Here is a 13,309-nt window from a genome sequence, read left to right as displayed (position 1 = left end):
TCGGATGGGAAGGTGAGTCTCTGACTTAAGTCTACCCGCATTTCCCAGTCCCGGGCTGCGTTCGTCTGGCAGCGAACGATTGGTCGACCGTTTCTCCCCTTCCCTGATGAAGGTTGTTGGTTGCTGAAAAGTAGTCTGGGCTTCCAGGGGCAAGGCGTTAACGGTTACCCTCTTACTCTCCAGGGTAGCATCCAGGCACTTCAGCACTTGGTTGTGGCGCCAGGTGTATCTGCCTTGCGTAAGGCTGGTTTTGCAGCCCACCAGGATGTGTTTCAGGGTTGCTGTGGCAGGACACTGGAGGCAGGTTGGATCCTCTCCAAACCAGAGAGGTAGGTTGGTTGGTGGCACAACCAACACCTGTCCACTTCCTCCTGACGACGCACCTCCTCAACCACCAGGTGCTGCCGTTCAGCTGGAATAGCTTTCTGCCATGTGGGTGTTGTTGCTCCCAACCCTAGGCCCCCTCTGCCTTGTTGCACTTGGCCCACTATGTCCCGTTGTCTCAGAGCGGATTTTGCTTGTACCACTGCTACCCCTGGCCTCCACTTCCTCCCTGTGGCTAATGCGGGAGCAGCCCCTCTGACATTCTGTGAGGGTCATTTCGAGCCTTGTTTTAGAGCATTTGTACTCCTCCACCAGGCTTGAGATTGGCAGAGAAAGGGCTTCCTTGCCGTACAGGCCTATACTGCTGAGGCATCTGGGTACTATCCTGCTTCAGTTGTTCCACCTGTTCAGCGTCTTTGAGATCTGTGTTGTACCACCGACCAAGGCTTTTGATTGGCTTCTCTAGGATAGTTGGTATCAGCTCGTCATTGATGTGGTACCTCTCATTTACGATCTGGCCCTTGACAATGGAGATACTGCGGGATTTGCTGGGTTTGATCTTCATTCGTGCCCATCTGATGTTTTCTTGGAGATGTACAGCAGGCGTTTGGTGCATGCGTTAGTCGTTGTTATGGTCGTCATGTCATCCATATACGCCCTGATTGGAGGAAGCCGCAGCCCGCTCTTCAGGCGTTCCCGTCCAACCACCCATCGAGATGCCTGAATTATTAACTCCATTGCCATGGTGAAGGCCAGTGGGGAGATGGTGCAGCCCGCCATATGCCTATATCCATGGCATGTCATCGGGGATGGTGGCTGGCACCTGCCTCTGATTGTCGGAGTAGGTCTTTCTCAGGTGCTCCTCCATTTCCCTTACAGGTACTTTGATAGTCCCAGTTTTCTCCTTGGCAAAGAGGTCTTTGGCGAACTTGTAGGGATCTCTATAGAAGGCAGTTGCTGTTTGCTTTTTCTTATGTTGTTTTCTCAAGCATTCAGCTCTTCGCAGTGTTGCAAGGCGCTGCTTGCTATCACCCTGTAACACCTATATTCCTTCACTTTCCGCTTCTGTTGCCTTCTTCCACTGTCTTCTTAGGCATCTTCTCTCTTTCACAAGTCGCTCAATCTCTTGCTGTCTCCTGGACTTAAGATGAGCTGAAGGTTGCTTCTGAGTACTGTAGTCCTTGCGTTACACTCCAAATCTCTCTGTGCCGTGGCTGTAGATGATCTCTCCTATCTTCTCCAATTTTCTTTCGACACTCCCTTTCAGACCTTCTAGGAGATGGACGAGGTCTGTGTCAATGGTTCCCCACTCCTTTTTCTGGCAGGATTTGGGCCACCGAATTTGAGGCTTTCGTCCATCCATTTTCTTCTCTAACGCTGGCTGTGACTGGATGGGATCTGGGCACATGTCCATTGGTGGAGCTGTTTCTGACAAAGCTTTGTCTGGGGTGCTGATACCCTGTGGGCTGTTGTGAGTATCCTGCCACTGGGCTTCATCCGACTGATTTGCTCTACCTCTAAGGAAGTAGTGGTCAATGCGGGGTCCCTTGGTAAGCTTTTTCAGGCACTTTTCCTGCCCTGGTGGATCTTGAGACCCTTCTTCAATGTAATCTTATTCCAGCCACAGATACAGCTTTGTAGTTTTTGTCCTGCCAGTGCTGTTAGTCTGTCAACTATCTTGCTGATCATTTGTGTTGTCGTCGTTTCCATTCCAAGGTCTGTTATCGTGTGGTCCACCAGTGAGTCATCTTGCGCCCCCGCTCTCGCAGACTCAGGGGGTGTACTTCCTCTTGAATTTTCTGTAGCAATGATTGGGTGGATCCGAGTCCTTGTGTTGTGAACGGACCCTGCCGACATGGGTAGCTAGCCCATGCCAGCCCCTTTGGGGTCTGTTCCCTCCTGTCAGCAGTTTCTTCAGGCTGTCACCAGGTCTTTCCCGGGTTGTCAACTGCCCTTTTCACAGTAGTCACTGGTTCCAAACCAGAGTTCAGTATGCTTCCAAGGACTAGATGTTAAAATCCCTTGATAATCAGCAAGCGCTGTTGTTGATGTCCTCTTGGGTGGTGTTGGATTGGGGGGATGATCGCCTGGTGCCTCCACTACGACACATCATCAGTTGTGCACCCCGGCCTCATTGGGTGTTTCGGCCTTTTACCACAATACACCCTCACCCGAGGCTGGCCCACCACAGGCTGATCAGACCTGGGTGTGTGTCACACCGGAGGCTCCATGAGGTCATTTGGCAGCCCATACAGTCTCCTTCCACTTTAGCCACAGCCAGTGACTGCTTCTTTCGGCAGCAGTTGCCAGGTCTTTGATGGTCTTCCGCTGAGCCTGTCCTCTAATTCCAACCTCCTTTAGTAGCCTTATGGTGGAACTAGCTACAAAGCCCCTGCAGCCCACTTCCACTGGACGCACATTTACCTTCCAGCCCCAGTAAACATCACTTAACAGTTCCTCTAGGATTTCGAGAATTATTTTATTCGTGATTTTTATGATCAAAATATAATTTTGTGGTGGTAATTTCACAACAAATTGCCATAGGTTTATTTTCCACATATATATATTGCTGTACACTAATGTGTGGATCCAGTACTGACACACAACACAAACTGTTTTTCACACAAAAATTGCCATGAACTTGTACCCTCAGTGCCAAGAAGGCTCAGAGCAGTATACTTGAAATTCTGGAGGACATACCAAGTACTAGATACTATACATTTTCTACATTATACATTAAATCTAGGGTGTACTTATCTCTGCAATCCTTCATTTAAATTAAGTTGGCTAATTTACTTATCGTACAGAAAATAGTGGCATATATTTTGTTGTTATTGTTTAATATGTTTTAGTTTTGCCATCTTTCCATTACTTATATTAGTGATCATTAAAAAATACATCTTTTATATTTATTCAGAGGTGGTGTACCGATTTATGCCTCTGCACTGTATGTTGATGCGGCGGACCAGTGTTTTCTCTTCGTCTCGTCAGTGCTGTTTGTCTTACTGTTTCTCCTCCAAGTCTGATCCAAATTGCTATAAAATGTAACATTCTATTTAGAATTCAAATGAGTCCGATACATTTTGTAGTCTGCGCGACTCGTGCATACGATCCGCTCTGTGATATCATGTCTTTGGTGGTCCTTGGCTCCATCTATTGGTCACTGGTGGATATTTGAGGATTTTACCTCAGGTTAGGTCATCTGGTACACCTTGCAGTAAGGTCTTGGATCTCTGCTATCCTTGTTCTAACAAATACTTTGAATATGTATGATTCAGATTTTATCCAGGAGAGTACTGTTGTGGAATCTGTTCACAGGACTACTCTGCTGATTGCCAGAGAAAGCTCAGTCTCAAGAAGTTTGGCTAGCTGAGCTCCATTCAGGGCTGCACATAACTGCCATCGAGGGATGATATGTCACCATTTAAGATCTACTTTAGACCTGGACATGATCAAGGCAAGTTGAACTTGACCTCTAGTTTCAGCTTATCTTCAAGGACTCATACTTGACCTTGCAGAGTCCAACCCAGGTGTGTCTTAATGGCTGCAGGGCCCCTGGTGGACTGGTCCTCTGGGGGTTATTATGTTATGATGGTCTTCTCTGATCCACCGCAATGGGCTGGCTTTATGAATGGGAAGAAGTGGTAAACCTCCCAAGTGGCTGAATTTCTATTGAAGGGCAGCAACAGAATATAAATGTTCTGCCAGGCTCAAGGGTTCAGCTGTAAAATCTCTCTCAATAAGATAGCTTTTATAAGGTTGAGATCTTGAAAGAAACTGCTGTACCATGGAGCTTTGTGACTGTCCTGTGAGACCTAGTCTTTGAGCTGCAGATTACAGAATGATTGTGCACTCAGAACTGTAATCTAGAATGGCATATGTATATAAACTCTTACCCTTGTGTTACATGATCACTGTAATGACCTTGAGAAGGTCTTGACTGGACACTTCAGGCCAATCCATATACAGTGGACAAGGCAGGTGCCTTCCTTCAGGGGCCTATCAATCACATGATGGAGGTGTTGCAAGTGCACAAACAGCATGGCTTCTTTAAAGTGCACTTTATACTTCAATGGGAGCATCCACACTTCAAACATCTATTGTTCATCTTTATCCAGTCAGTCACTTGGTCTTTAGAAAGAGCCTGGAAGGACATACGCTGGCTCAGGTAAATATAGTAATGGCAGAAGGTGTAAATAAAACTTGAGCAATTTAGCAAAGTCAAGAAGTGTGTACACTATACCTAGTTGATAACTCATGTGCCTTCTGAAGGATGACCCCAACTCTGGAGGTAGTTTGGTGAGAATTTGAGCCATGTGGGATCCACAATGTAACAACTTCTTCTGCACCCAGTGTCTTAAGGCGGCCTAAAACGCCCAAACCTCTTAGTGAGTGCTTTTTTTTGACATATTGCGATTTGATTTGTGATTTTAAATTTGCAAAGTCAAGCTTCAGCTCAGTATTGTCAATAATGTTCAACACAGTAATGAGTATCATTACCCTGCTGAAAAAAAATTCTTAGTTTCCATTAAACTCTTTTTTTTTTCAGCAGGCAAGATTATAATGATGTAACTTCTTTTACAGAGTTAACTTAATTACTGAATTATTTGATTCTAAATTAGTGAAGTAATTTTTTTAAAATAAAGAACTATTTCTTCTTTTAGTCAATTATTAAAGTATTACATACACTCACCTAAATGATTATTAGGAACACCTGTTCAATTTCTCATTAATGCAATTATCTAATTAACCAATCACATGGCAGTTTCTTCAATGCATTTAGGGGTATGGTCCTGGTCAAGACAATCTCCTGAACTCCAAACTGAATGTCAGAATGGGAAAGAAAGGTGATTTAAGCAATTTTGAGCGTGGCATGGTTGTTGGTGCCAGACGAGCCGGTCTGAGTATTTCACAATATGCTCAGTTACTGGGATTTTCACGCACAACCATTTCTAGGGTTTACAAAGAATGGTGTGAAAAGGGAAAAACATCCAGTATTTGGCAGTCCTGTGGGCGAAAATGCCTTGTTGATGCTAGAGGTCAGAGGAGAATGGGCCGACTGATTCAAGCTGATAGAAGAGCAACTTTGACTGAAATAACCACTCGTTACAACCAAGGTATGCAGCAAAGCATTTGTGAAGCCACAACACGCACAACCTTGAGGCGGATGGACTACAACAGCAGAAGACCCCACCGGGTACCTCTCATCTCCACTACAAATAGGAAAGAGAAGCTACAATTTGCACGAGCTCACCAAAATTGGACAGTTGAAGACTGGAAAAATGTTGCCTGGTCTGATGAGTCTCAATTTCTGTTGAGACATTCAGATGGTAGAGTCAGAATTTGGCGTACACAGAATGAGAACATGGATCCATCATGCCTTGTTACCACTGTGCAGGCTGCTGGTGGTGGTGTAATGGTTTGAGGGATGTTTTCTTGGCACACTTTAGGCCCCTTAGTGTAGAGGTCTTCACGGGTCCAAAAATTCATGCCCGAACCCGAAAGAGACCCCTAATGTACTACACCGAACCGACCCGGACCAGTCTATTATTTCAAAAGCTGGACCCGGACCCGTGTAGATCCGAGAAATGCCTACCCGGACCCGACCTGGACCCGTATATTATTTGAAAGCTGGACCCGAACCCTCCAGGAAGACACAGACCCGACTGGACCCGATTGTCACATATTCCACCTTAAATTGCTATTACAAGTCAATAAACCTGTTGCAAAAAATACAACTTTTTTTCTAACCTAATTTAAGGAGCCATAGTTTCTCTTCCTTGTACCTGACTGTCTGTGATGCATTAAAATCCTCCAACAAGAAAGTTATCCATGTTATTCCTCTTGTTATTTCAAGTCCGAGCTTAATCCACTCATTATTTCAGCTTCAAAAGTCCGCTTGATGTCACGGTGACGGATGACAAATCCTACTGTGCACATGTACATTCTGACTCGAGTTAACTCGCATAATAACTTCGACTGTTTGCCCTTTTGAACTATAATAACGATCACTCGTGCAATGCCATGGCCGCTGACCTTATTTATTTGCTATCATTTCTGTGCTCTCTGCTCTGCGTCGAGTCTGAATCTGACCACTAAAACTTTAAGATTAAACGGTTCATTTATATTATTTAAAAAAATGGTAGAAAATGTAAAGCGCGGTTTGTCCCTCACTGGTTGCCATAGAAACATGACACACGCTCAAAACTGCACATGCGTGCTAGCCGGATCAACCTGAAATATGCTTTTCAACGTAATCTGAGCGTCATCGAAAACATTCATGTGACCGTTCATCTCAGATCTTGTTGCTGATTTGAAATGTATTAAATATGAGTGTGTCAAGTGTGCAAGCATTATTACCGTGTGTGCCCTTGCATTAACTCTGAGTCTGCGAGCTCTGCTTCTAACGGCAGAGAGAGAGATCGCTTTTTTTCTTTCTTTTTTTGGCTCACACTTTTCTTTTCCTAATTTTACAAGTTGCAAGTTACAATAAACACATGCAGTGTGTGATCACGGCCGGGTGTTCTCCGAATCCGATGACTCCGATCGCACGAGTATTACACACAATGTTAAACAGACCCGGGACCCGAAGTAATAGATTCGGACCCGACCCGGACCCGGCTGATCATTTAAAATATAGACCCGAACCGATGGGTCTCGGGTGCACTGTGAAGACCTCTACCTTAGTGTCAATTGGGCATCGTTTAAATGCCACGGCCTACCTGAGCATTGTTTCTGACCATGTCCATCCCTTTATGACCACCTTGTACCCATCCTCTGATGGCTACTTCCAGCAGGATAATGCACCATGTCACAAAGCTTGAATCATTTCAAATTGGTTTCTTAAACATGACAATGAGTTCACTGTACTAAAATGGCCCCCACAGTCACCAGATCTCAACCCAATAGAGCATCTTTGGGATGTGGTGGAACGGGAGCTTCGTGCCCTGGATGTGCCTCCCACAAATCTCCATCAACTGCAAGATGCTATCCTATCAATATGGCCCAACATTTCTAAAGAATGCTTTTAGCACCTTGTTGAATCAATGCCACGTAGAATTAAGGTAGTTCTGAAGGCGAAAGGGGGTCAAACACAGTATTAGTATGGTGTTCCTAATAATCCTTTAGATGATTGTATGTTACATTGTATTTGGGATTTTAAGAACAAGTGGAAAATGTGCTGAATGTTTCATTTCATTCAAGGGATATTAGCAAGCAGCTAGACTGAATTTACATTAGTTTTAAACGCGGAGCCAGGCACAAGTCGACGCAGGTTGTGCGCATGAGTCAAGCCTCATCCATACTGCCAGATGTGCTTGAGGAGATTTACGGTGCAGGGCTGCGTGAGAATATAACAGAGCGTTAAGAAACCGGCTGTGTGCATGTGGCGAATGTGAACGGTGGTACAGGATTCACTCCGCGTGGGGAAGAGAGGAGCGAGTATGAGAAGCATTCAGAGACAAAGGCTGTGTGCGGTCTTCTGAATTGGCAATAGCGAACATGCATTATAAACTTATTTCAAATTAATCTGATGGAGAGATAAAATGTGTAAGATAACATTCATGTACTAACAAAACATCTAAGAATGTATCTTTTATTCTCCAGTACTAAAAACAGAACCGATAAGGGAGCTCTTGAACGTTAATTCTTGCATTGTGACGCAGCTCTTGCAAATTACCTTTTTGGATCATTGTCTGTCGTTCCGAAGCTTACGTTACATAACGTTTTTCTTTAGTTTTAATTTGCCTAACTATTGATCTGACCCTGAAGATGCCATGATCCCACTCTCCCGCTTTTGTTTTTAAATGGTGGGTGTCTACGCAGTTGGTTAGAGCGAGCTGATTGGGGAGAACGGAGGTGCGCTCACTCTATTGGTTAGTAAGACTGTCACTCAAGGCTGGCAGTCAAGTATATGCTCTGGAACCGAGTAATATCACGTCCACATCGCAGGCTTTTGCGATTAGCAAATCGCAACGTTTTGCGATTCGATTTCGATTAATCACACAGCCCTAGTTTCCATTACCTTCAAGTGGTCAACTAAAACCTGTTACATGACCTGTTAACCAGAACCCCCATTATGGGACTCACAGCTGAAAGTGCCCTACCTAACTTAAATTGCTGCAGTTCCTTAATTATGTTTGTAATTTTGGTGTCTTTGGAAAGAAGACCCTTTGGGCTTTACTTTTTATCAATCAGAGTGGATCATGCTCAAATATTGTAGATACTGAAAAAAAAAAAAATATGTATATATATATATATATATATATATATATATATATATATATATGAAAAAATACATGAAATCAGTCCTGGCGTAATCTAAAAAAAGTAATGGGTTGAAAGTCACATGTCTCATGAGTTTCTACTTCAAATCTGAAAAAGATGCCATGAAAAATTAGATTCCTGCAACCTTTTTTATGAGACTTTATGAGTTGTTTTTAAAGGTATGCTAATAATGCATCTCGTGCCTCTCTCTCTCAGGGCGGGAAAACTGAATCATCATCTAGAAGCTGCGATTCATGAGGCCATGAGTGAGTTGGACAAGATGTCTGGAACTGTGAGTTTCACACACACAAACATCTCATAACACTTGCTCTGACTGGATGAAGGGATGATAGTCAAGTCAAGTCAAGTCACCTTTATTTATATAGCGCTTTAAACAAAATACATTGCTTCAAAGCAACTGAACAACATTCATTAGGAAAACGGTGTCAATAATGCAAAATGATAGTTAAAGGCAGTTCATCATTGGATTCAGTTATGTCATCTCTGTTCAGTTAAATAGTGTCTGTGCATTTATTTGCAATCAAGTCAACGATATCGCTGTAGATGAAGTGACCCAGTGATACAGTGAAGCTGTTGTATGTCCATCTGCAGGTTCACCAGGATCATCAAGTCAAACTGCCCAAACCCAAGAGGAGGAAGATCTCCAGATAACAGCAGCATCAGGCGTCAATGTCTCTCTCTCTTTGATCGTGGTGCTACACTCTAGCAGACGGCTCATCGTGGCTCCGCCCTCATTCAGTGACTGACAGGTGCTGGATCAGCCAATTAGTAAAGGCAGCAAAAACAACTTGCTGAAGAACTATTTTTTTCTAGCGTACAAGGAAAAATATAAAAATGCAAAAAAAAAAAAAATTAAAAATAATTACTGCATTTAAGAACACAGACAGTCCAAATATTTCTGATATGTTTTCAATGTGTATATATACAATACAGAAATTTCATGGTAAAAACATGGGAAGAAGTGTAAATACTGTAGGATAATGACATGTACAAGCCAACTCAATGCACACTTTATCTTCAGCTGTACAAAACACAAAACAGAAATGTCTCATCGGTCCATAAGGCCCAGTGACATTACAATGAATAAGAGTCAATCTGAGACTTTTCTAAGCTTCAGTTTGAGTTGTATTTTGAGTGTGTGTGTGTGTGTGTGTGTGTCTGTCTGTCTGTCTCTCGGAGTGGACTTCACCAGCTAAATGAGGTAGATGGGTGTGACTCGAGCTCGTGGGCTTCTATATATATATATATATATATAGAGAGAGAGAGAGAGAGTTTAGGTCTTCCAGCACTAAACACTAATACATGAATATGTTTATAATTGTCCCGTGTCATTTTGCTGTATTTGTTGTATTTTTTGTCGACTTTATATGGTTGTGTTGGTCTTTTCTTTGTGGATTTGTTGTATTTGAGTTAGACAGCACTGGTTAGTGAGGCTGCATTGGAGTCGTTCATACTGTAATGGCCAACAAAAAGGAAAACTAGGGGCCTTATAATGGATGTTATAAATGATGTATGGACTCCCTGTTTATTTGACATGTTCAGTAAACTTGGCAATAATAAAGCCCTGCGCAGATACTGACTAAAGCCTTATACTTATGTTCTCACACACACACACACACACACACACACATTTCAGTATTATTCAGTTAACACAGTGTTCCTTTGCCTTCATAATACAGTCAGAATTTTATCTGTTAAAGTTTCATTCATCAAGAAATCGAACAGTACTTTTGGAAAATCTGAATTTCCTTGTCCACATAATGATGACAGCCTCCAGTCTTATCAGTAATGTACTAAAGTTAGATTGACTCTACATGAAGACGGTCAGGATCACTTTATCTCAGTAATGTGGCATGGGGAAAATGCTGTCAGTCTTTGGTGCTGCATCATCCTCACGTCAGGGGTCAGAATCAGTCCGAGAACAGGAACACAAAAACTGAGACGTCACTGAGTGTATCTCAACGTGGCCCAATCTTGGTGTAGTAATGTGGTGGTGTGTTTGATTCTGCATTATGGAAAGACACAGATGAACTGTAGGTTTGTTGAATCTCATACAGACTCGGGGAAAGTCCTGCTACCATTAAGACTCATGTTCTAAAAGGAGTTGATGGGAAACACCACTTTGGTGAAAGGAGTTTGTTTTTGTCTTGGTATCTGTTCTACTTTCGTGAATATACCATCAGAAGGGTTAGAAAATGGCTTTATCACCGAGTGGGTTAGGGGTCATAGACTGGGAGTTGGAACAGGTCAGAGGTCAGGATTGGGCTCAGAATCACTGGAGTAAACAGTGTCTCATGGATATCTGCCAGTAACACTAACTAAATATGAAGAGCTGATTGAATTATTTTTGTCTGTAAACTCTAGAAGTATGTGTTGGATTTGCAGCACATTGCTGTGTGAAACACACACTCATCAGTTTTCATCTGTTTGAAACTCTAAAACAGGGCAGATTAAATACCAGATATTGGCAGTTTTTTCTCCTTGTTGATCTTTACAGAAATCTCACTACAAAATTAAGTGCAATATTTCCATTCAGTGGAACTGCGAACTATATCGGCACAAATATCATTGTAATGGTGTTTCAGAGGAGAAATGGTTCAAGCCTGAACAGACTCGATGGCTCGTGTGTCTCTGCTGGTGAAGTCGGCTCTGTCGTCAGTGCAGTGTTCAAACTCTTACTGTTCAAGGTCAAAAACATTTTGTGTTCATGTGGTCAGTTTTGCCCAAAACATTTTCCATTTAAATTCTTGAGTCTTTTTCTTTCATTTCCTCTCTCTCTCTTTGTGTGTGTGTGTGTGTGTGGACATTTTTATTTTATTCTCTTTGCTTGCTATTTTTTGATTGGTATCTGACTGGTATTACAAACCATTCTGATGTCAATATTTTTTTTCAATACATATCTGAGTATATATTTTCTCACCAGTATGTACTTTACAGCAGTTGACTTTGTAAAGTATGTTGTGCACTTGATTATGTTTGTTTCTGATAGCTTTGATGTGGCTGTTAGGCTTAGTTTGTTAAAGTCCATAATTTCTTATTGTTTAATTAGATTTTTTTTAAAGATGTCCTAAACAGCAGTTTTGTAAATATTGTGAACATTACAGGTCATGCTGTGATGTGACATTGGAATGATGTTGCACCAATGTTTCAATTAAAACCTGGTCACTAAATCTTGGTCATTAAACTGGTGTTTTTACTCGAGCTTTATAAGATGGATCATCAGAAATTAAAGTATATTTGCTTTGCTCAAATTATTTTCAAATTTACTGTAGATTTCGGTTTAATTTAGTTTCAGCAGTGTTTTTTTGGGGGGGTTACATTTTAGTTTTCATTTAATTGACAAATGTATTAATGAATTATTTGTTTCAATTTTGGAAATGAGTGAACTGCCATTTTTTCACTTTATATAAATTCCTTTGAATTTAAGGTTGCCTTCATGCAAAGCTGTGCTTTATCACTGCTAAGCAGAGGTGACCAATAAAACAAGTTACTAGAAGCAGGTCAATTTTCAGGTCATTTTCCCTCAAAATTTCCAGTCCTCTCAAAAGTTTATTATGGCCTGAAGTTTCTTCTATAATTACTGTAATCTCTCATAAGATGTAGGAAAAAGATAGACTAAGATCAATACAAATTCATGTTTCAGAATCCATGAAAAACTTACATTTAGCTGAGATCCTGTAGGCATTTGTACTTGATCACAAACATGTTCATGAATCATTAATGAGAGAAATGCTAAAGCAGAAACCGCTTCTTTATTCATTAATGGTAAGATGATACATTTCTTCCGTAATATCATAAATCTAGCAACTATTTACTTTAAAAATAATAATTATATTAATGTAATCTCTCTTTGTAACATTATATTTTGTGCTAAAATGGCCCTAGGAATTTTTGTTTTCAATCAGCAGCAGTGAAGTGTGACTAAATGTAATTCTCTTCTGTCTGCCGCAATCCATCGGTTTATATATTTTTTCCTCCCTTGGAAGGGCATTAGCGGATCCATATGCTGCAGACAGATGGGAAAAAAACAATAGACCTCAGTCCTATTGACATATGATTTGAAGCATTCATTGACAGACATCATGTAGAGGGTTTGACTGAAATGCTGTACTGTTAAATGCAATGAAACCAGACCATTGAGGGGCTTATGTAGAATGGTTATTTATTATCGATATAGAACACAAGCAGCCAAAAGTAAGATGATAATACTTGGGTGATATGATCATTTTCTTCACATGGTAAGAACTCTCTTTTGGACTACCTGTAGCTTGTTTATTGAGGATGCAGGAGAACCCCCTAATAGTTTTTACAGTAATCCATTCTAGAGGTCATGAATGCATGATCTGGCTTCTCTGCATCAGAAAAAGATAACATGTTCCTTAGCTTAGTAATGTTTCAAAGGTTGAAGAATGCTGTAAAGACTTTCAGGGTGTCCAAGCAGCTGGGCGATGAAGTGGTTGCCAGATTGGGAATCAAGCTACAACTGCAGGGTCTCAATGACTGACAGCAGAGATTTGTGTGGCTTGCCTACTTTTGAAAATAATAATACTTTTGAAAATAACGTTTGCACATAACCATTGTTTAAAACATTATTATTTAACTTAGTTTTTAAGAAGAACTGTTAAATAACAAGTCAGTAAATATTTACCAAACTGACTCGAGACAACTATTAGCACTTGGAAAACAAATATGATCTTTT

General features: G+C 41.5%; 1 protein-coding gene across 1 annotated transcript in view; it reads left to right on the top strand.

Annotated features, from left to right (window-relative positions):
- LOC132136757 (methyl-CpG-binding domain protein 5-like) overlaps positions 1–11,780 on the top strand; it is a 32,427-nt gene extending 20,647 nt beyond the window's left edge. Inside the window, exons 9-10 of the mRNA XM_059547388.1 lie at positions 8,806–8,881; positions 9,202–11,780. Of these exons, the coding sequence (XP_059403371.1) occupies positions 8,806–8,881; positions 9,202–9,261 (136 nt within the window). The 3' untranslated portion in view covers positions 9,262–11,780. The remainder of the gene's footprint in view (positions 1–8,805; positions 8,882–9,201) is intronic.
- The last annotated feature ends 1,529 nt before the right edge of the window (positions 11,781–13,309 follow it).

Source organism: Carassius carassius, unplaced genomic scaffold (genome assembly GCF_963082965.1).
Source record: "Carassius carassius unplaced genomic scaffold, fCarCar2.1 SCAFFOLD_111, whole genome shotgun sequence".
NCBI classification, from domain to species: Eukaryota; Metazoa; Chordata; class Actinopteri; order Cypriniformes; family Cyprinidae; genus Carassius; species Carassius carassius.
The sequence above is the reverse complement of the archived record's forward strand: the minus strand, read 5'-3'. Positions and strand labels throughout refer to the sequence as shown.